General features: G+C 39.4%; 1 protein-coding gene across 3 annotated transcripts; it reads right to left on the reverse strand.

Moving 5' to 3' along the window:
- Window positions 1-136: 136 nt before the first annotated feature.
- On the reverse strand, window positions 137-21,145 carry LOC129047171 (zinc finger protein 658). Of its 3 annotated transcripts, none has more exons than XM_024252869.3 (5): window positions 21,057-21,145; window positions 18,282-18,340; window positions 13,449-13,575; window positions 13,072-13,167; window positions 137-3,980 (listed from the first exon to the last, which is right to left on the reverse strand). In XM_024252869.3, the coding sequence occupies exons 2-5, from the start codon at window positions 18,294-18,296 to the stop codon at window positions 1,039-1,041; spliced, it is 3,180 nt and encodes a 1,059-aa protein (XP_024108637.3). In that variant the 5' UTR covers window positions 18,297-18,340; window positions 21,057-21,145; the 3' UTR covers window positions 137-1,038. The 3 variants fall into 3 exon arrangements, with proteins under 3 accessions (XP_024108637.3, XP_054375650.2, XP_063570203.1); XM_054519675.2 differs by lacking the exon at window positions 21,057-21,145 and adding an exon at window positions 20,769-20,857; XM_063714133.1 differs by lacking the exon at window positions 21,057-21,145 and adding an exon at window positions 18,798-20,762.
- Window positions 21,146-24,856: the final 3,711 nt, after the last annotated feature.

A 24,856-nucleotide genomic window follows, 5' to 3' on the forward strand; every position in this document is an offset into this window, starting at 1 on the left:
AGGGAAGCCAACAGAGGACAGAGTCACTCAGAAAAGGAAGTGAACATGCCCAGTGCAGATTTGGCTGTTGGCGCCCACTAGAACTCACCAGTGAGTTATAACGTTTATATACAGACTAAAAGATCTTCCACAGAGCTCAGACTATTCACATTTATTCATATTCTCCATAGAATTCAAATTATTCCATTTTTAACTTCACATTCTACAGTGAGTTTTTCTATAGGTAAATATTTTCTTATATATGTTCTATAAAATTTTTGATATTACAAAACAGAAGCTTGGTACATCAGTTCTAGGTGAACATTTTATCTCCAATTCTAAAACTGACATATTTCCTCAGAAAAAAATACCTAGGAAAAATGTCATTTATTCAAAATATGAAATTTTATTATAATTGATGTTTAATGCAATTCACTTTAAGAAGGCTTTTGTGGTTTTCCCTAAAATTTGTTTTAATGAAGGCTCCTGATCATCCTGGATGTTGACAAGTTTTCTTCTTCATGTGACGTCTCTGATGCACAATAAACTGATTAGTTTTTTTAAAACTGATTATACTCATAGGGTTTCATCTCACTCTAACGGAAAGTTTAAGCTAAACTATATCCATTTAACTAATTAGCCAAATTTGTAAGAGCTTAACAGACTATAAACTTAACTCTTGCTTTAAAGCAACAAAAACAAAACCCTGGTGAAGACCTGGAAGTGAATTCTGTTCGTTTTTCAGACTCTAGCGTCCTTGACCTTGTGCTCTATGGTTTTTAACACACAGGACCCAAGTTTGCTGCAGAAATAACCTCCAAATCCATCTTATGAACCAGGAAGACTGTGAGGTGGTTTTTTTTAAGGGCCAAGAGTAAATGTAATATATATCATTAGCACCACATCCCATGGTCAGCCCCACCTGAATAAATGGCATATTGGAATTTTTTGACAAGCTATGAGCCTAATGAAAAAGGAAAATGGATAAGGGAAACAAGTTCCCAGCCTATGTCACATGAGTTTCTGCACTATGTGTTACGTGGTAAGGTATGCATTCCCTTAGGGCTTCCCAAATCCATTACATGCTAGGGTTTTCTCTCTGGTATGCATTCTGGTGTGATGTACCCTAAGAGCTGCCTTACGGACAAAAGTTTTCCCACATTCATCACATTCATAGGGTTTCTCCCCTGTGTGAATTCTCTGGTGTACTCTGAGAGTTGAATTCTGGGCAAAAGCTTTCCCGCATTCATTACACTCATAGGGTTTCTCCCCTGTGTGAATTCTCTGGTGTGCACTAAGGTGTGATTTCTGGGAGAACATTTTCCCACAATCATTACATTCGTAGGATTTCTCCCCTGTGTGAATTCTTTGATGTACTCTGAGGGTTGAATTATGGGCAAATGGCTTCCCACATACATTACATTCGTAGGGTTTCTCCCCCGTATGAACTCTCTGATGTGCACTAACATACGACTTCTCAGAGAAGGTTTTCCCACATTCACTACATTCATAGGGTTTCTCCCCTGAGCGAGTTCTAAGATGTGCTCTGAGATGTGATGTCTTGGAGAAAGTCTTCCCACATTCATTACATTCATAGGGTTTCTCCCCTGTGTGAATCCTGTGATGTGCCCTGAGGGCTGAATTATCAGCAAACGTTTTCCCACATTCATTACACTCATAGGGTTTTTCCCCAGTATGAATTCTCTGATGTGCACAGAGGTGTGTTCTTTGGGAGAAAGTTTTCCCACATTCATTACATTCATAGGGTTTCTCCCCTGTGTGAATTCTTTGATGCACTATGAGGGCTGCCTTATAGACAAAAGTTTTCCCACATATGTTACATTCATACGGTTTTTCCCCTGTGTGAATTCTCTCATGTCCACTGAGGTATGATTTCTGGGAGAAAGTTTTCCCACACTTGCTACATTCATAGGGTTTCTCCCCTGTGTGAATTCTCCGATGTGTACTGAGGCGTGTCTTCTGGAAAAAAGTTTTTCCACATTCACTACATTCATAGAGTTTCTCCCCTGTGTGGATGTTCTGATGTGCTCTAAGGGCTGAATTATGGGCAAACGTTTTCTCACATTCATTACATTCATAGGGTTTCTCCCCCGTGTGAATTCTCTGATGTATTTTGAGGGCTGAATTATGGGCAAAAGTTTTCTCACAGTCACTACATTCATAGGGTTTTCTACCTGTGTGAATTCTCTGATGTGCTCTCAGGGCTGAATTGTAGGTGAAAGATCTCCCACATTCACTACATTCATAGGGTTTCTCCCCTGTGTGAATTCTTTGATGTGCCTTGAGAACAGAAATATGGGCAAAAGACCTTCCACATTCATTACATTCATAAGGTTTCTCCCCCGTGTGAATTCTATGATGTGCTCTGAGGGCTGAATTATGGGCAAAAGTTTTCTCACAGTCACTGCATTCGTAGGGCTTCTCACCTGTGTGAATTCTTTGATGTGCTCTCAGGGCTGAGTTATAGGTAAAAGATTTCCCACAGTCATTACACTCATAGGGTTTCTCCCCTGTGTGAACTCTCTGATGTACACTGAGGTGTGTCTTATAAGAGAAAGTTTTCTCACATTCAACGCATTCATAGGGTTTTTCACCTGTGTGAATTCTCTGATGTGCTCTGAGATGTGATGTCTTGGAGAAAGTTTTCCCACATTCAATACATTCATAGGGTTTCTCCCCCATGAGAATTCTCTGATGTCCTTTGAGATGTGATGTCTTCCCATATTCACTGCCACCACAGAGTTCCATCTCTGCATCTGTTTTCTGCTGTCCTATGAGGGGTGACTTGTAAGATCTCCCACAGCCATTGTTATCACAAGGTTTCTCTTTTGTGTGAATTCTCAGATGTTTACTGAGGTTTGAATTCTGACAGAAAGCTTTCCCACATTCATTACATTCATAAAGTCTGAATCCCACATAAGTTCCAGGATGCTGAATAGGAAGTGAACTTGAACAAAAGGATTTTGCACATTCCTCATATTGGTAAGTTTTCTCTCCTGAGTGGGGCCTCTGATGCTGAATGAGGTGTGCTTTCTGGTAAAAGGATTTTCTGCATTTCCCATGTTCATCCAAAAGGTAGAATTTATCTTGTGTATGAATCCTCTGATGTGCTGTAAAGTCTAATTTCTGGTAGAGGGCATTTGTATGTTCATTATGTTCACCAAATTTATCTCCAGCTTGTGTTTTCTGACGTACTATATGGGCTGAGCTCTGGCTAAAATTTTCTTCACAATTATTGCTTTCAAAAGCACTCCATCCCGTAATAGTTCTCTGAGATTGAGTGAGGGGTGACTTCCTACTGAAATTAATCCCCCTTTCATTACACTCATAGTGTGTCATAGCCATGTGAACTTTATTGTATTCAACAGCAGTGGTTTTGTCACAGGATGTCCCATATTCATTAAGATCAGAGCATTTCCCCCTTGTGGCAGTTCTCATGTGGTTAAATAAAGTGGTTTTATCAAAGTTTTTTCTAAATTCATCATCCTTACAGGACTTTTCTCCTGTTAGAAAACTCTGAGGTGTAATACAAATTGTCTTATCATGTAAACCTTGTCCAGATCCATCACATTCAAAAGATTCCTCCAAAGTTTGAAATTTCCAATGCTGATCTTTCTTATAACTGAAAGCTTTCGCATTTTCACCATGTTCATAAGATTTCTCTCCAGCATGAGCTTTCTCATGCTTAATATCAAGCTGCAATTTCTCACACACATTCATGTATTCAGTCTTCTTTCTTGAATATTTTCTCTCACTTATAATTAATTCAGAAGCAATTGGCAAATTCATTCTACGTGAGTCACATTTACAGGATATTTTTTCTGAGAACTCTGGAGCTATTTCCAGATTAAATGGTTTTTCTAAAACTTTCTGTCCTTCTTTACTCAATGTTTTGTCAGCATCATTGATGAATATTTCTTGCCACAGAGGTTTTTCTTGTTTTTCCCAGATCCCTTTGATGTGATCAACTTTAAAATATCCTAAAATGAGAAAAATTGAAAATATACTATAAATCTTACATTTCTCATGGAGAAGAACTTATACTCATATTTTGATTTTGGTTTTGGTTTTTGAGATAGGGTATTGCTCTGTCACCCAGGCTGGAGTGCAGTGGTGTGATCATAGCTCACTGCAGCCTTGAACTCCTAGGCTCAAGTGATCCTCCCACTTCAGCCTCCCTACTAGGTGGGACTATAGGGATATGCCACCATGTCCTGTTAATTTTTTTTATATTTAGTGGAGACAGGGTCTTGCTACATTGCCCAGGCTGATCTTAAACTCCTGAGCTCAAGCGATCCTCCCGCCTTGACCTCGCACAGTGCTGGGATTACAGGTATGAGCCACTGTGCTTGGCCCATGTTTTGTTATGTATTTTATTCTATTGTTTCTGGTCATGTTTCCAAATATTAAATAATTCATGCACACAGACAGATTCTCTCCTCATCCATGCTGTTTATAAAACAGGAATTATTTCCGGGGCCAGTCAAGGTGGAGTAGTAACCCCTTTCCTCCCACCTTCCCTCTTACAATTAAAAATCCCTAGAGAAAAAAACAAAACAACAAAAAAAGATTAACAAATATACAAAGACTACAAAATGGAAAGAAAGTGGACTTCAGGACTTAAGAAATGACACAGTATGGAATTCCAAGGCTATTCTATATCCTAGACTGGGTGCTGAAGAAACCTACAATCCTGCACTGACAGGCACAGACAAAAAGAGCACAAAGAAAAGCCTGCTTCTTCCAGCCAGAGGTCTGAGAAAATGGTGGTCTAACAGAACAGGAAACACTTTTGATGTTTTCTCATGCTCAGGCCAAACCAAAATGATACACTCCTGTGGTTCCATGGAGACTGAGCAGGGAGCTAATGTTCCCTGCCATAGATACACAGGATCTGCATGCTCTTATATGTTTTCTTCCATGAGCCATGAAGAATCCTGAGAAAGTTCCATTCTTGGCATATGCTGGGAGATGGTCACAGCAGCCACTACCAAAATTCTGCCTGGAACCAAATTATCATCTATTTATGGAACAAATGTCTTAATCTGCAAGGGCAAGAATATAATAAGTTGTTTTAGGGCACTGACAGGAACTCATAGCAGCTATGGGAAGGAAAGAAGAAAAAAAGCACAGAAGTAAGAGCAGAGGCAGGAATACACAGTAGGCCCAATACTCAAGCAGAAGAGATAAGATAAAGTAGCACTTGTGATAACCATGGCTTCAAACCTGAAGACACAATGCATTCAACAGCTGAATTCACATTCTTCTCAAATGCACATGGAACAATAATCAAAACAGACTATATTCTAGACTGTAAGACAAACCTTCACAAATATAGAAGAAATAAATTATACAGAGGATGATCTTAGGCCACAGAGAAATTATACCAGAAATCAGTAAACACAAATTTATCTGGAGAAATACAAAAGAACTGTAAGTTATACATTCCTAATTAACCCATGGGTGAAAGAAGAATTCTCAAATGAGATATTTTGAAGTGAATGTAAACAAAACAACTTAGAATACAGAAATTTGTGGATGCAGCTAAGGCAGTATACAGAGATAAATTTGGGGTTGAAATTTTTTTGGCCGGATGGGGTGGCTCACACCTGTAATCCCAGCACTTTGAGAAGCTGAGGCATGTGGATCACAAGGTCAGGAGTTTGAGACCAGCCTGACCAACGTGGTGAAACCCCTTCTCTACTAAAAATACAAAAGTTAGCCGAGCATGGTGGTGCACACCTGTAATCCCAGCTACTCAGGAGGCTGGGGCAGGAGAATTGCTTGAACTTGGGAGGTGGAAGTTGCAGTGAGCTGAGACTGCGCCACGGCACTCCAGCCTGGGTGACAGAGTGAGACTCTGTCTTTAAAAAAATTATATTTGAAAAGAAAGATCTCCAGTCAGATGCTTGTTTCCCCCTTAGGAAACTAAATAAAGACAGGACATTAAGCTGAAAGAAAGTAGAAGGATGACAAAAGAGTCAAACCAAAAGCTTAATTTTTTTAAAAGTTTTTTTTAATGATAAAAACCATCAGAGAGAAAAAAAGAGAAGACACAAATTATCAATACCAAAAATTCAAGAGAGGACTAACTACTAACAGACATTCACGAGATAATACAACAACATTAACAATAACTCTGTCTTAGTTCGGGCTCCTGCAACAAATTACCATAGACTAAATGGCTTAAAGAATACACATTTATTTTTCCCAGTGAAGGAGACTGGAAGTCTGAGATTAGGGTGCCAACATGACTGTGTTCTTGTGAAGACGTCTTCTGGTTTACAGACCACTCACTTCTTGTTATATCCTTACATGGTGAAAAGTGAAGTAGCTAGCTCTGACACCGTTTTGTAACAGCATTCTAATCTCTCTTTTTTTTTTTAACTATAACAGCAAACTAACTTTATTTGGACAATCTAAGTGGAAAGAAGGGACAGGTGAATGTGTATTATAACCACAGAGAATATATTCTATGTCAAATGTTAAAACATAATGGCAGAATAATCTAAAAGACATTTTTTTCTAAATGAGCTGTCAGTGAAAAGGATATTTATGACAACATATTAACTTACTTCATTATGATGGAGGATATGTTAACTGAATGTCTAATTTACTCAAATTTTAACTATGTTTGCATATGTAAATAAGGCTTAAGAATGTAATGAAATCTTCCTCTGTGTGTGTGTGTGTGTGTGTGTGTGTGTGTGTGTGTGTGTGTGTGTGTGTGCGTGTGCAGTTCCAAAGAACAACTTCTGGACCAAATGGTTTTAACTAGTAAATTTTACCAAACATCCAAGGAAGAAATAATATCAATCCTACACAATGTCTTCTAGAAAATAAAAGATGGAATATTTCCCAAATCATTTTATAAGGCCTGCCTCATCCTCATAGCAAGATTAGGCAAATACTATTCAAGAAAAGAAACTTTCAGACCAATATCTCCCATAACATAAATGCAAAAATGTCCCAAAAAGTACACCAAAATATATAAACATAGATAATATATCAGTGAAATTTACCTCAAAAATGCCAAACAGTTACTACACTGCAATACTATAAAAACTATAGTTTTTATGCTGCATTTCAGGTCAATGTAATCTACCAGTAGTCTGAAGAACTAAAATCACACAATACACCAATGCCAAAAATTTTAACAAAATTCAAAATCCATTTATTAATTTAATAAAAGTAATCTATAAAAAGCCTATAACTAACATTATACTCAAGACAGACTGAATGTTTTCCCTCTAAGATCAGGAAAAAGACAAAGATGCCCACTACCAGTAGCTTTACACAAGATTGCACTGGAAGGACCGGCCAGTGCAAAAAGGTAAGAATAAAAACACAAAGATATAGAGTAAATTTACACAGAAAATAATTTAAAATCAAAAAAGTTCCTTGAACTAATAAAGTGTTTTTAGCAAGGGCAGAATCTAAGGCCAATATACAAATCTATGCCTACAAACATACAATGACGAATTGGAATTTCAAATCACAGAAACAATATTTATCACAGCACCAAAACAAAATTAAAAACAAAAATTTAAAAAGCCTCATTATCTGTGCTCTAAAAACTAAAAGACATTGATGAAAGAAATCAAAGAAATAGTAAATAAATCAGTAGGGATATTTTGTGTATGGACTGGAAGACTGTACGTTGTTAAGATGTCAGTTCTCCTAAGCTCTACAGATTCAATGCCACTCCAGTTTAAATGCCAACATGTTTCCTTTGTAAAGATTATGAACCTCACTTAAAAATTTATACAGAAGATGAAAACTGGAGAAGTACTTGACTTCAAAACTTAATAAGCTAGAGTAATCAAGTTAATGTGGTATTGGCATAAGCAAAGACATGTAGATGAATGAAAAGGAATAGAAACTACAAAAATAGACCCACAAATGTACAGCCATCTGTTTTCTAAGAAAGGTGGAAATGCTATTCAGTGGAGAAGTAACAGTCTTTTCAAAAAGTGATGCTGGAATAACTGGACTCCCTGTTCCAAAAACATTAAACTTGACACAGAACTCATACTTTCTATAGAATTTAACACAAAATGGATTATCAACTAAGTGTAAAAACTGAAGCTGCAAAATTTCTAGAAGAAAATAGGATTCCTAAATCTGTTACTTTGAGTTTCAAAGTTTCTAGATAGAACAACAAAAGCAGGTTCTGTAAAAGAAAATTAGTAAGTTGGACTTTATCAAAATTAATATTCAGTTTTAGTGAGCCTCCTCTGAAGTTATACTAGCGGGAGTGAGGTGCAGCATCACTGCCTGCTACGTGGGGATGGAAGTCCAGTTCCCCACTGATCTGATGCCCTGGGGGTGGAAGAGGAGGCTTCTACTTTTTTTTTTTCCTTCTTTTTGAGACAGTCCCTCTCTTGTTGCCCAGGCTGGAATGGAGTGGCGTAATCTCGGCTCACTGCAACCTCTGCCTCCTGGGTTCAAGCGATTCTCCTGCCTCAGCCTCCTGAGTAGCTTGGATTACAGGCACCTGCCACCACGCCTGGCTAATTTTTGTACTTTTAGTAGAGATGGGGTTTTGCAACATTGGTCAGGCTGGTCTCGAACTCCTGACCTCAGGTGATCCGCCCGCCTCAGCCTCCCAAAATGCTAGGATTACAGGTGTGAGCCACTGTGCCTAGCTGAGGCTTCTACATTAACCCTGGGCATGGGTGAAAGATCAGGAGCCCCACAAGGACTCTGATAACACTAACCACCTTGTATTTTGTCAGATGCCAAGACCCCTAGTGCATCTTCATTCTTCTTTCCACCCTTCAGTAGTGTGATCTTGGCTCACCATAACCTCCACCTCCCAGGTTCAAGCAATTCTCATGCCTCAGCGTCCCAAGCAGCTGGGATTACAGGCACGAGCCACCATGATTGGCTAATTTTTTTGTATTTTTAGTAGAGACAGGGTTTTGCCATGTTGGCTAGGCTCATCTCAAACTCCTGGCCTCAAGTGATCTGCCTGCCTCAGCCTCCCAAGTTTCGGAGATTACAAGTGTGAGCCACTGTGCCTGGCTAGATATTGCATTTTTTACAAACTGAAGGTTTGTGGCAACCCTGAGTTGGGCAAGTCTGTTGGTGCCATTTTTCCAACAGCAAGTGTTCACTTTGTGTCTGACTCAGCAGTTTTTAGCAAACAAATATTTTAATTAAGGCATGCATACTGTTTTTTAGACATGTTATTGCACATCTAAAAGACTAAAGTATAGTGTAAACATAAAACTTTTATAAGCCCTAGGAAAACAAACATTGTGTGTAACCTGCTTTATTGTGAAATTTGCTTCACTGTAGTGGTCTGGAACAGAAACTGCAATATCTCTGAGGCATGCCTCTATATACAGACATTTAGCTGCACTTAGTGGATAGAGTAGAAAGGAATACATTTACTCCATCCTTCCCCTGGGTAATGCATTCTGCATTTTATTAAATCCTTCCCTAAGAAGAGTCATTAACCTATTCTATATGATCTTCTAGAATATTTCTACTTTTGCTTTGATAATTAGGTCTTAAGCCAACTGAATTCGACTTTTTGTTTTGTTTTGATCTATATGGATACCTTAAGATCCTTTCCTCATTGTTCTCCAGTGTCGTCTATCTAAGATGTCTATCAAGTATATGTCTTCTTTTCTCTCTCTTTTTTTTTTTTTTGTTTTTGAGATGGGGTCTTGCTCTGTCGCCCAGGCTGGAGTGAAGTGGTGGAATCTCGGCTCAACGCAAGCTCTGCCTCCTGGGTTCACGCCATTCTCCTGCCTCAGCCTCCCAAGTAGCTGGGACTACAGGTGCCTGCCATCACGCCTGGCTGATTTTTTTGTATTTTCAGTAGAGACGGGTCTCCATCTCCTGACCTTGTGATCCACCCACCTTGGCCTCCCAAAGTGCTGGGATTACAGGCATGAGCCACCAAGCCTGGCCTCATATTTTTTTCTTGAACTTTCTACTCTGTTTCACTAATTTACTAAATCATCCCACCCCCCAGCTCCATGCTACTTGGCTACACAGCACTTTACATAAAGCCTCAATATCTGGTAGAGCAGCAAATCCTCCTGTATCACTCGTTTTTATGAATGGGATTGTGTTTGGTATAGCATTACCTCTTTACAAATGTATCCCGACTTGAATTTATTATACAGGTGTTTCCTCTCTTTTATCTTTGATAGGGTTAGCTGAAGTTTAATTCATTTTATTTTTCTTGTAAGAAACATTCCATTTGTTTTCCATTTTATTAATTTCTAATGTTACTTTTAAATTCTTCTGTTTTCACTGTTGTATTTTTGATGCTGTTCTTGCTTAATTTATTGAGACTACGAACTTCCTTCTGTCCACTACTTTAGCTACACCTGATGGTTTCTAACTGGCAGTTACAATTATTTCATTACAGAAATCAAATCCAAAATTGCATTACACTTTTTTGTATATTGTTTAAAAGATATACTTTAAAATTTTTTCAAGTGGATTTTTTTCATTTTATTATTAATTTCTAGATTTACCAAACTAGGTTCAGAGAATACTGTTTGTGTTTATTCTAATTTGTTAGATTTATTGAGGTTTTCTCTTTAGACTAATAGTATACTCTATTTTATCATTATTCCATTAAACCATGAAAGTTTTGTTTTTTGCATTAGCATACATATACACAAATGTATGGTTCACTTTAATACAAATGTAATTTATACCCTCTCTAGGCCTATTTATTTAATGTCCATTGTACCTACTGTTTAATCAGATGAGACATATTATGATGTCCTAATTCTAATGAGTTTTAAGTTCTTAGAATTCCATTATTTTATGTTTTAGAAACATTGATATTATATTATTTGGTGCAGTCATTCAAATCCTTAAAGGTTTTCATTTCCCTGTCCTCTTGAATGAGAGCTTTTCCTACTTTAATGAATTTCTTGCCTGAATTCAAATCTGAATGATATAGAACATGAAACCTACATTATTTTATCTTTATTGACTCAACAACTTTACTGATTTTTTTTTTTATTTTTTGAGACGGAGTCTCACTCTTTCACTCAGGCCGGAGTGCAGTGGCGCTATCTTGGCTCACTGCAAGCTCTGCCTCCCGGGTTCACACCATTCTCCTGCCTCAGCCTCCCAAGTAGCTGGGACTACAGGCGCCCGGCTAATTTTTTGTATTTTTAGTAGAGATGGGGTTTCACCATGTTAGCCAGGATGGTCTCGATCTCCTGACCTCGTGATCCATCCACCTTGGCCTCCCAAAGTGCTGGGATTACAGGCATGAGCCACCGCGCCCGGCCCAACTTTACTGATCTTTTATAATGATCTTTCTATGTTACTTATTTAGGGATATCCTTTTTAGACAATCAATATGATCCAATAATTTACATTTAGTGACTGAGCAACATACTTGATCTAAATTATGTCAATCTTTATGTGACGCTATGTGTTGGTACGGCTTCAAACAAAAACCTTAATTGTGCTTCACTTCTAATAAGATGATTTTACTTTTTTATTCTAAAAATGACATTGAAAACTCTAACTTTTTAAGATTTCTGGAATCATTTATTCGTACAAAGGCTAATAGGCATATAAAAAGATGCCTGATATCATTAGTGACCAGGGAAATTGTTATAGACTTATTTGTGTCCTTCCCAAATTCTTATCTTGAAGCGCTAACCCCCAGTGTAACTGTATTTGCAGACAAGGCCTTCAAGGAGGCAAAAAGGGTAAAAATGAGGTCACAGGGAAGGACCCTAATCCAGTAGTACTGATACCTTTATAAGAAGAGGAAGAAACACCAGAGTATTCTCTCTCTCCCACTGCATGTGCACAGAGGAAAGGCCACATGAACACACAGGAAGAAAGTGGCTGTCTTCAAGCCAGGGAGAGACGCTTCACCAGAAACCAACTTATTAGTACTTTCATCTTGGACTCCCAGCCTCCAGAATCATGAGAATTTCTGTTGTTTAAGCTACCCAGCCTACGGTATTTTATTATGATAGCCCTAGCTGACTAATACAGAAATGTGCATCAAAACCACAGTGAGATATCACTTCACATCCACTGGGGTGGCTAGAATCAAAAAGTCAAATAATAACAAGTATTGGTGAGGATGTGGAGAAATCAGAACCCCCATATGCTGTTGTTAGGAATGGAAAAATGCTGCATTTAGAAAAACAGTCTGGTGGTTCCTCAAACAGACAAAGACACAGATACCATATGACCCAGCAGTTTCACTCCTAGGAATATACACAAGAGAAATAAAAACAATTGTCCATGCAGAAACCTGTAAATAAATGTTTATATTAGCATTATTTGTAGGTGGAATCCCAAATATCTACTGACTGATAAATGGACAAACAGGTGGTGTATCCATACAACGGGACATTATTTGGCCATAAAAAGAATGAAACATGTATTTTATATCAGTTGTAAACATTATGCTAGGCAAAATAAACCAATCACAAAAGACCACATATTATATATGATTCAATTTATATAAAATGTCTAAAATAGGCATATCTATAGACACAGAAGTAGACTGTGGTTACCTAGGGCTGCAGAGGGCAGGGGGGATGGGAGAGTGATAACTAAAGGGTACAGGTATGTTTGAGGTGATGACAATTAACTGTGGTGATGTCTGCATATACAGTCATCCCCTGGTATCCATGGGGAATTGGTTCCAGGATTCTCTTAAATACCAAAATCCACAAATGCCCAAGTCCTTGATACAAAATGGCATAGTATTTGCATATAACCTATGCACATCCTCTTGTATACTTTAAATCATCACCATATTAATTATGCTACCTAATAACAATCTAAATGCCATGTATATAGTTGTTATACTGTATTGTTCAGGGAATAGTGACAGGAAAAAAATGTCTATACATGTTGAATGAAAGTGCAATATTTCTTCCCTGAATAGTTTTGATCTGTGGTTGCTTGAAGTCACTGACCTGTACACTTTAAAGGAGTGAATTGTAGGCATGTGAATTATATCTCAATAAAGCTGTTTCAAAAAAGCTTTCAAAGGTGCTCTCCCTCTAAAGTCTAAGTACCCCCAGGGGGCTCCTTCTGTTAATGCCCACTCACCTGGGTACCTCTGGTTCAGGAATTCATCTTCTAAGGACCACGGCTCTTCTCCTTTCTCCAACTTGGAGATCACCTTGGGTTTAGTAATGCAATATCCTGTAAACAAAATAATTGAGGGTATACATGGACCAGATTCACAGGCTTTTGGGTTTCCAAAAGTAAAAAAAGATATGGCAGCAAAGCATTAACTGAGGGTATTCATTTGAAATTTTTAATGGGAAAGTAATGACATGTTGCTTTTGTTTCTGTAAAGGTTTCAACTACTTCAGACCTTTTAATCCAAAGCCCTTTAATCTCTATATAGGGTCCATGTGTTTTGATACTTTTTAAAAAGGGACATATATTCTTGAGAGAGCCCCATGGTAAGCTGTGCTCACCCACTGAGACGAGGTGGCTGTAGTTCTCCAGCATCACATCTCTGTACAGGGTCCTCTCGACAGGGCCCAGGTGCTGCCACTCCTCCTGGGTGAATTCCACAGTCACGTCCTGGAATGACACTGATGCCTGTAACAACATTTATCACAACAAATATAACAATGGTTTGTTCAACGGTTCAGAATTGGGTGACACAGAAAATATCTTTGAGAGCTACTACTCAAATGAATGGTTATAAAGACCTATTTTAGACCCAAAATTATCTTAACATATGTAACTCAATTAAAACATTTTTTAACTTGCCATAATTTCTCTATGTGTTTATGAATTCTAGGTTTTTGTAAGACAAAAAAAATTCAATGTAAAACAACTTCCTTCCAACCACCTCCTTCCTTCTTCCACATCTCCGCAAATTATCCGGGGTAGTCTCTGGGACGTTCACACCCTCCCTGGACATCATCACTGTAAATTCTGGGGGCTAAGAAAGGGATATATGTGAAGTCTGGAGATACCCTGACCAAACTTATGTATAAATAAATGTATAGAAATATATAAGGGTAGAGCAGGTGAAGAGCTGAGAACAGCTACAATAGTTGTAACCAAAGAGACTCGCATAAAAGAACACTTCCTACACTGAGGTCACAGCAATGGATGTAAGAATAGGGATATAATCACAGAAGAGAAGCAACACCCATTTAATACAATACTTTCTTGTACAGCTACTCAATCTAGCTGTATGAGAAGCTCCTTTTAAAAAAATTTTTTAATTGACAGAAAGACAAATATTTCAAATTATATTCACTTACATGTGGAATCTAAAAAGTTCAAACTCATAGATGTAGAGAGTAGAATGGTGGTTACCAGAGGCTGGGGGTGAGGGGTGAGGAATGGGGACGCATTGGTCAAGGGCACAGAGTTTCAGTTACATAAGAGGAATAGTTTTTGAGCTATTGCACAGGATGATGACTAGAGTGAAAAACAATGTAATGTATATTTCAAAATAAGCAGCTGCTTGGTGGTGCCAAAATTGGTATTTGGGAAAGAAGAAAGCATGTGTTAGAAGACTCAGTGAGAGTTCTGTTCATGTTGATACGTAGCTAGAACTGTTCCTTCAACCAGGATACACATGATTTTAGAGCACAGAAGGTAAGATGGGGATGAAGATAAGCATTTAGGAGTCACTAGCAATTTAGGTGGTGAGTAAAGTTAGCAGAGACAGACAGACAGCTCCTTGAGCACACAGGGATTGAAGAAAGAAAAGAACCAAAAACAACACCTGAGGAACCATAAAGCAGAAAAAGTACAGGCCACAAAGCCAGAGATGTTTTCCGAAAAATAATAATAGAATCAGGAGGGGGCAGAGTCTTAGAAATTGAGAAAAGAGAAAGTTTCCACAACAAGAAGACTTCAAATTCAAATTAGCAAGTGATGACAGTGAAGATACTGAAGATCCAAGAAAATTCCTTCTTCCATAAAAGCAATGAGAAGCCGGCAAAAACTGCACAATCAACTTTTTCAGAACTCTAGAAGCTACCAAAGGCTTACAGCAATCTGCAGAACACTGACATGAGAAAAACAGCTGCATCACAGTAAGAACAATGATCTTGTGTCATTTCAACCTGCCCTATTTCCTTCCCTCTCACTGCCACTCAGCATTAGGTTTGAGAAACATCTGAAACAACAGGAGAATCCAACGGCCTGGTATCCACTGGATGAGGCAGACTGGGTCAAAGGTTGGCCAAAGCCTCATTCCCAGAAAACCCTCATTATCTGACCTAATCTGTGGTTCCCTGGAAGAGCTGACTTGCAAGGCTGATTGTCTGAATTAAGTCAGAGTTCCCCAGTGTGAAAAGCCTTGTTTTTGAAGGCATTTGCCAAAAACATTCAAAGGCAATTGTTTAACTTAGCAGCTACCTGAGGCGGTGGATAACACCTGACATAAATAACAGCCTAATTGAAAAGCTTTTTAGAAAGGAAAAACTAGAGAATGGGATGTTCATAAAGCTTTCGAAAGGCTCCTATAAATTCTAGAGACTCTAGGTCACCTACATGCATAGAGCTGAGCATATGCCCAGGGCTGTGATTATGCTCTGGAAAGATGTGAGAAGGCCCTAAACTGTCACCCTGGGTGACCCTAGGGTTTGGGGTGAACTGGAAGTGAAGGAAGTGAAGGTTAACATGGGGTTATAAATTGCCTGGATGTCTGTTGAAGGAATGCCCCAGCACTCATGAGGCTCTTTGGCAAAGACTGAGAGCCTTACTTAAGGTTTCAGGCATTTAAGAAAATTTCTGCAGATTTCTGCGGCCACACATGACAATAAACACAGGCTCTACTGAATCAATTAAAAAGTCACTAGACAAATTTCAACAACAACTCCTGCAAATTGAGAAAGTTTTCTAGAGTTGCCACCTTATTTTATTTAAAATGTATAGTTTTCAACAAAAAAATGCAAAACAAGAAAAGAAACAACCAAGTAAGACCTATATGCAGGAAAAAAGTACAATCAACAGAAACTGCTCACGAGGAAGCAGGCATTGGACTTAAACAGACGATGACTTTAAATCAACTATGTTACATATGGTCAAAGACTTAGAGGAAATGATATGTAAGGACCAAAGGAAAGTATTAGAATAATGTCTCACCAGATAAAGGATATAAATGGACAGAAACTATAAAAAGGGACCAAATAGAAACTCTGAAGTTGAAAAGTACAAAACTAAAACAAACATTTTACCAAAAACACCTGTTCAACAGCAGGTCTGAACGGGTAGAAGAATGAAGCAACTGGACAACATGCCCACTGAGATTATGCAGTGAGAAACAGAAGGAAAAATAACAAGAAATGAACTGTTGGACAGCATCAAGCTTATCAACATATGCCAAATAGACTAACAGAATAGAGACAGAAAGGGTCTAAAACAATATCAGAAGTAGTAATAGCCAAAAAACCCCACAAATCTGATATTAATGATAAATCTACATGCCCAAAATGCTTCACAAACTTTAAGTAGGATAAACTTGGAGAAAGAAATCCACACTGGCTGGGCGCAGTGGCTCACGCCTGTAATCCCAGCACTTTAGGAGGCAGGCAGATCACTTGAGGCCAAGAGTTCGAGACCAGCCTGGCCAACATAGTAAAAGCCCATCTCTACTAAAAATACTAAAATTAGCCAGACATGGTGGTGAATGTCTGTAATCCCAGCTACTTAGGAGGCTGAGGCACAAGGATTGCTTGAACCCAGAAGGTGGAGGTTACAGTGAGCCGAGATCATGCCACTGCACTCCAGCCTGGGTGACAGAGCGAGAGACTGTCTCAAAAAAAAAAAAAAAAAAAAAAACAGAAAAAAGAAAAGCAAAAGAGAAAAGAAAAAAGAAAAGAGAAATCCACACCTGGACATGAGAATCAGACTGTTAAAAAGACAGACAATCGGAAAGCTGCAACAGAGAAACAAGTCATCATATTACAGGCTGATTTCTAATGAGAAACTATGGAGGACAGAGGGCAATGGGATGACATATTCAAAGTGCTGAAACAAAGACTGTCAACCAATAACCTCTATATCCAGGAAAAATAGAGAAACTGTAATTTTCCCAGGTAAACAAAACCTGAGAGAATTCATCACAGGCAAGACTGCCTATAAGAAATAATAAAGGGAGTGGTTCAGCAAAACTATGGAGACAGAGGAGTAGGTTAGTGGTTGTTTGGGGCTCAGAGGGAATCAAGTGGTACTTACAGTGTACACAGCTTCTAAGGCAATAAAAATGTTCTAAAATTGACTGCAGTGATATTAGCACATTATCTGAGAATATACTAAAAAAAAAATCACTGAATTCTACACTTTAAATGGGTACATGGTAAGATACATGAAATGAATCTCAAAAAAGTGGTTTTAAAAAAAGAAAAAAACAAGGGAAGACAAAATCATTTGGAGACAACAGAGAAGACTAAAGAGCCAAGGACAGAAACTGAAGCTGAGCCGAGTGAAAGGACGAGGAAGGTGGCTCCATGAAGGCATCAGCCGGTGAAGGACCGGTGAGGGGCAAGTATCACTAACGGAAATGTTCCAGGACAGAGTGAAACATTGAGGCAAGTGCTGCGGAAAAGCCAAGCAAGTTAAGGAAAAGACCACATCCACTGGATTTGATTATACTCTGGGTAGGGACACTGGAGGTCCCAGGCAAGTGGCAAGAAAAAATCAAGGCATCCCATGGAGAGTTGATGTTAAATGCTAAGTGTGGAAATATCTGAAAGAGAACAGAATTTTGGACCATCTGCTGAGCAACCTGAATATCATGGGCACTCATTTATGGAGAGTGATTTTAAAGACATTCAGTTGATTCATCAGAAAAATGTTAAATTCAACCCTTGCATTGGAGTACTTGAAAAATAGTACTGAACGTGTTCAAATTTAGCATTACAATTTCTACTTCTATTGAAGAAGTAATATTCTGTTATTTGGCAATTTATTAACTAAGTCACCTACTTGAAGAACAATAGATACATTTTGTTATCTTTATGTTTATATTCCATGATAAATCAGTTTGCTTTATCTTTCTCATCAATGTAAACGTTTGAGTATTGTCTGTCTGACACTCCACCATGACTGTCAATAACCTCAGAAATAAATCTGAAACTTAATTTGGTAAATTTGTAATATCGGAGGATCTGCATCTATCCACATGCCACTTTGCTCTGCTATTCATCTGCATTTCTACATCTTCTATGAATGTGTCTGATCCATTTCTATTTCTACTTTTCCATGTTAATGTACAGACACATAAACCCTTACAAAACCTATTGTAAAATACACTAGTTTTTAAAAACCGAACTTACCTGATACATGTTCATTTTCTGCTGCTCCTGGAAGAGTGTAGAGAACTGTGGAGGTTCAGCTGAGGAGGAGGAAAGAGCAATGGGGTCATGAGAGACCTGGTCTGCCTCACAGTTCTTACAGAGGTGGTCCCTGACATGAGATGGTTCGACTTGATAATGGTTTTACTGCGACATATCCCTACTGTAATCAAGGAGCATGTAATCCTATTCATGTGCCTAAAAAAAAAAATCATTGCACTCAGCTGGAGAAAAGGATTCCCAATGCAGAATATCCCTTTGACTCTTGAAAAGGGACAGGAAGGACCACTCGAAGATAGCCACACCTGAATATGTGCATCTCTGATACGATTATGTGTGCTTAAACTTACATTTTCACTGAGTAAAGTAATACTGTTTTTTGTTGATTTTATAATTATGTTGATTTATTAACAATTATGTTCCCTTTTGACTACGAAAAAAGTAAAAAGAAAACAAAGGATTAAGCAAGTTCAGGTACACAGAGATGAAGCTGTTTACCTTCATTAAAGCTAATGTCAAAGAACTACTCAGCCGGGCATAGTGGATCACGCCTGTAATCCCAGCAATTTGGGAGGCCGAGCGGGGGTGAACTGCTGGAGGCCAAGAGTTCAAGACCAGCCTGGTCAACATGGCGAAATCCTGTCTCTACTAAAAATAGAAAAAAATCAAAAATAAATAAATTTAAAAATAATTTTTTTAAAAAAGAACTACTCGGGCTGACTTATTAACCAAGTTCTTACTGTCTTTACACCCAGAATTAGCGCTTCCATGGAAAAAATAAAGATGGGATGTTTCATGCAAGGAATTTCAGGCCCCATATTTTTGGGCTTCCAATATAGGAAATTCTTCCTCTACTACCAGGAAAGAGGGAGCATTATTATCACTCTAAATGCCACATGTGGTGATGAACACGGTGTGAGAGGGACTCACAATGTGGAAGAAGTGAAGGCAGAAAGGAAAATAGGCTGCTGTTTGGGATCTGGACAGCTGATTACGTCTTCCCTGGATATCATGACCTAACCAGCCCTCCAGTAAAGTGTCTTTTTCCACTCAGCTTGATAGTCACTCATCCCTCTCAACCCCAGGGAATTGCCTTCTGCAAGTTAGTCCACAGCAAAGTCACACGGTCTGTGATGGCTTCTGGATGTGGCGACATCACGAAATCTGACGCATATATAGGCAATCAACAACCGCCTCTGGGGAAGCAATCAGGACCTGCTTCTTTCTAGAATCTTCTGCCTCTGCTCTGATGCTCTAGAAGAGGTCTCCATCATATGGGCTGTTCTTCTATGGCAGTAGTCCCCAGGACTCCCTCTTGACTGCCTCATAGGAGCTGCTTTGCTCCAGAAGGGCTGGGACTTAGGCCTGAGAAACAAACTCAATTGAAACCTTCACCTAATACCCTAAACCTGACTCTTGAGATTCACTAGAAATGTGCTATCCAGCACTGCAGCCATCAGCCACATAGAACCATTGAACACCTGAAGTTTGGCCAGTGCCACAAGTCGAATATTTAGGATGCAATGAGTTAAGTAAAATAAAGCAGTAAAACTGACTTTGCCTGCCTCTTCTTTTTTACTGTAGCTACTGAAAAATTCTAAACTCTTTTTTTTTTCTTTTTTGAGACAGAGTCTCACTCTGTCACTCAGGCTGGAGTGCAGTGGTGCAATCTCGGTTCACTGCAGCCTCCGCCTCGGGTTCAAGCGATTCTTGTGCCTCAGCCTCCCAAGTAGCTGGGATTACAGGAGTGCACCACCACACCCGGCTAATTTTTTTATTTTTGTAGAGATGGGCTTTTGCCATGATGGCCAGGCTGGTCTCGAACTCCTGGCCTCAAGTGATCCACTGGCCTAGGCCTCCCAAACTGCTGGGATTACAGGCATGAGCCACCGCGCCTGGCTAAAAATTCTGATTTATATTTGTGTTTTGCCTTATCTTTCTATTGGACAGCACAGCACCAGAATACCAATCTGTGCCTTTGAGGAGACAGCGGGAACAATACAAGAGGATTCAGGAGCCTAAGCCTGAATCAGAGGTTCTGTAGAGACCGGACAAATCACAGAATGTATCTACCACTTGGTGAGATTCTGTCCACATTTATTTCACAATCATCTACACAGATCTGGTAACAGGCCACTCTGCATAAGTGCTCTGAAGGCTTTAGGCAGGTACTGGCAAGTCTGGGTTTCAGGCAGACAGCATATTAGAACGAGCAGGAGAGGGAGTCACATCTCTCAGCATTTGCATCTCACCTCTCTCACCTACTAGTGTGTGCCCTGGGGTACCCATCCCCATGAACTTTAGTCCATTTTTTTAAAAATGGCACGTTTATACCAAAGAGGTTGTCGTGAGGGTCAGGTGGAATACCAAACGATGAGAATAAGTGTCTCATAATTGTGAGAGCAGCTTACATTTCACACAGTGACTATTACAGACACTTGACAAAATGCTTTACAGGTGACAACTTACTTAATTCTCAGAATAGGAACACGAGTTACTAGTAACCTCCTCCTGTTCGCTGTCAACCTTATCCAGGCACATTCCTCTTCCCGGCCCGCAACCCCGCAGGGCCCAGCAGGGCCCAGCAGCCCCTACACCTGCGGACAGGACTCGGCCTGGGCCCGCGGACTGGGCCGGGGAGAAGAGGGGAGGGCCATCCTGGGGACTCCTGAGACTGCCTGCTGCTGTCCTCCGCACACAAGCCCGCCCGTCCCCAGGTTCCTGGACCGCGCGGAGCCCTGTCACCGACGCTCTCACCCCAGGTGCGCAGCCTCGGCTCCCGCGCAGACCTAAAGACTCGGACACCGCGTCCCTTTCAGGCCCGGGAGGGTGGACTGCAGGAGGTAAGGCTGGGTTTACACATGCGCAGAGCGAGCGCCGAAGCCCCATTCCCAAAGTGCTGCGCGGTAGGCGCGTTAACATTGAAAACTACAATTCCCGTAAGCCCGTGCGTCCGAAGGAAGTACTATAATTTTTTCTGCTGCTTTGACTGGCTGGGAGGAACCTTCGGAGCCCGGGGATTTCCCAAATTCCCGGAGGTTGTCAGCATGACCACAAACTGCGAAGCGTGGTTCTTGATGCGGTCCTGGTTGGAGAAAAAAGCACTTCAAACAGACATTAACAATTGGGGAAACATGACTATCGACAGGACATTAGAAATATTAAAGAAAATTACCGTTACTTTGAGAATAATGGCTAGAAGATGTAGGACATTGTTCTTATATTTAAAAGATATGTACAGAAACATTTACAATTGTATGCTTGTAGTTTAATTGAAATACTTTAAAAATAATTTATCAAAACAATGAAAGCAGATATAGTAATAAGTGAAGAATTGTTAAATCTGTATAATACGTGCATATGATGCTCATTTTACTATTTTCTACCATTCTGAGGGTCTGATTCTTTTTTTTCATACTCAGTAAAAGATGTGTGGGGCAGTGCAGTGCAGAGGGAGTGGAGAGGCTTTACTATCCCTTCAGAAGTATGCCGTTAAACTCAAAGTTGCCAAGGGAAGTAAAAGTACATAAAAATAGCTTTATGAATAAGGTTATGAAATCGAACAAATACTAGAATACATAAACGAGTAACATCTGTGATCAGCAGGGTTTATGGGGGTTGGAGGAGGAAGCTAGCTGTTCAAAATACATACGTAACGCGTGAAAACACATGCAACCCAAAATGTGAAAATGGCACGTTTATACCAAAGAGGTTGTCGTGAGGGTCAGGTGGAATACCAAACGATGAGAATAAGTGTCTCATAATTGTGAGAGCAGCTTACATTTCACACAGTGACTATTACAGACACTTGACAAAATGCTTTACAGGTGACAACTTACTTAATTCTCAGAATAGGAACACGAGTTACACCAACCTTGCATTTTCATGAGGAAACCTTTTTTGAAACGTGTATACCCATCTGACTGTTTAAAGAATTAGGAATCGATAGGTACTATAACTGTTTTTTTTAATTAATAGACTTTTATTATTTTTATTTTATTTTATTTTATTTTTTTGAGATGGGTTTTGCTCTGCCTCCCAGGCTGGAGTGCAGTGGCGCTATCTCGGCCCACTGCAACCTCCATCTCCGGGCTCAAGCTACTCTCCCACTTCAGCCTCCTGAGTAGCTGAGACTGCAGGTGCGGGCCACCATGCCTGGCTAATTTTTTGTTTCTTTCGAGACGGAGTTTCACTCTTGTTGCCCAGGCTGCAGTGCAATTCTCGGCTCACCACAACCTCTGCCCCCTGGGTTCAAGCGATTCTCCTGCCTCAGCCTCCTGAGTAGTTGGGATTACAGGCATGTGCCACCACGCCCAGATTATTTTTTGCATTTTTAGTAGAGACAGGGTTTCACCACGTTGGCCAAGCTGGTCTCAAACTCCTGACCTCAGGTGATCCACTTTGCCTCGGCCTCCCAAAGTGCTGGGATTACAGGCGTGGGCCACTGTGCCTGGCCTTTTTGTATTTTTTTTTTGTAGAGATGGGGTTTCACTATGTTGCCCAGGCTGGTCTCAAACTACTGAGCTCAAGCGATCTGTCCACCTCAGCCTCCCAAAGTGCTGGGATATTAATAGATGTACAGAGCAGTTTTAGGTATACAGAAATATTGAGCAGAAAGCATAGAGTTCCCATATACCTCGGCTCATCAACCCACACACAGTTTCCCCTATTATTAATATATTGCATTAGTTTAGTACATTTAAAATACATAGTTTATATTAGCTTTCATTCTATCTGCTCTACAGTTCTGAGTTTTGCCAAATGCATGTCTTTTAGTGCGATTTCCACTAATGCAATGATGTAATATCCACCATTACAGTATCATAAAAAATAGTTTCACTGCCTGATATGGTTTGGATTTGTGTCCCCGCCCAAATCTCATGTCAAATTAAAGGAGGGGCCTGATGGGAGGCGATTGGATCATGGAGCAGATTTCCCCCTTGCTGCTCTGGTGATAGTGGATTCTCACAAGATCTGATGGTTTAAAAGTGTGTGGCACTTCCCCCTTCGTTCTCTCGTTTGCTCTGCCATGGTAAAGATGTGATTGCTTCCCCTTCACTTTCTGGCATGATTGTTAGTTTCCTGAGGCCTCCCAGTCATGCTTCCTGGTAAGCCTGCAGAACTGTGAGTCAATTAAACCTCTTTGCATCATAAATTACCCCATCTCAGGTAGCTGTTTATAGCAGTGTGAGAATGGATTAATACAGAAAATTGGAACCAGGAGTGGGGTACTGCTATGAAGATACCTGAAAATGTGGAAGGAAATTTGGAGCATAGCTTTTTTTATTTCACATTGTGCCAGCAACATTTGTAGAAAAGGCTATCTTTTCTCCACTGTATTGCCTTTGTTCTTTGGTCAAAGATCAGTTGCTGAAACTTATGTGGGTCTTTTTCTGGGTTCTCTATTTTGTTCCACTGATCTATTAATACTTGTCAGTTATTTCACCAATATGACACTGCCTTGATCACTGTAGCTTTATAGTAATTTTTGAAGCCAGGTGGTATTAGTCTTCTGACTTTGTTTTTCTTCAATATTGAGTTGACTATCTGGGTCTTTTGCATTTCCATATAAACTTTAGAATCAGTTTGTTGATGTCTACAAAATAACTTGCCGATATTTTATTGAGATTGTGTTGAATCTATCGATCAAGTTGGTAGGAACTAACATCTTAACAATATTGAATCTTCCTATCCATTAACATGGAGTATCTCTCCATTTATTTAGCTATTTATTTCTTTCATCTGAGTTTTGTACTTTTCCTCATATAGATCTTGCATGCATATTGTTAGATTTATACCTAAGTATTTCATTGTTTTAATGATAATATAAATTGTGTTTTCAATTTCAAATTCCAATTTTCATTGTTGGCTTATAGGAATGTAATTGACTTTTGTATAATAAGCTTGTATGCTGCAATCTTGCTAATAATCACTTAGTTCCAGATGTTTGTCTGTCAACTCTGGAGTTTCCTACAGGGACAATCATATCATCTGCAAACAAAGATAGTTTTATTTCTTCCTTCCCTATCTGTAGGCTTTTTACTTCATTTTAGAGTTTTGTTCCATTAGCTAGGACTTTCAGTATGATGTTGAATAGGTGTGGTGGGAGGGGACATCCTTCCCTTGATTACTATCTTAGGGGCATTTTCTTTCTCAGCATTTAACTATGATGTCAGCTATGAGTTTTCTGTAAATGTTCTTTATCAAGTTGAGGAGCTTCCCTCTATTCCTTGTTTGCTGAGAGTATTTATCATAAATGGGGATTGGATTTTGTCAAATGCATTTTCTGCATTTATTGATATGATTATATGATTTTTTTCTTTAACCAGTTGACAAGATGGATTAGATTAATTTATTTTCTTTTTCTTTTTTTTTTTTTTTTTTTTTGAGATGGAGTCTCATTCTGTTGCCCAGGCTGGAGTACAGTTGCGATCTTGGCTCACTGCAACCTCTGCCTTCCAGGTTCAAGTGATTCGCCTGCCTCAGCCTCCTGAGTAGCTGGGATTACAGATGCACACCACCACGCCCAGCTAATTTTTGTATTTTTAGTAGAGACG

Source organism: Pongo abelii, chromosome 13 (assembly GCF_028885655.2).
Source record: "Pongo abelii isolate AG06213 chromosome 13, NHGRI_mPonAbe1-v2.0_pri, whole genome shotgun sequence".
Classification (NCBI taxonomy): domain Eukaryota; kingdom Metazoa; phylum Chordata; class Mammalia; order Primates; family Hominidae; genus Pongo; species Pongo abelii.

Coding starts and splice junctions, on each gene's coding strand:
- LOC129047171 (XM_024252869.3), bottom strand. Junction 13,168..13,448: donor CAGCCACCTCGTCTCAGTGG/GTGAGCACAGCT, acceptor TTTTGTTTACAG/GATATTGCATTACTAAACCC. Junction 3,981..13,071: donor CCTGAACCAGAGGTACCCAG/GTGAGTGGGCAT, acceptor TTCTCATTTTAG/GATATTTTAAAGTTGATCAC.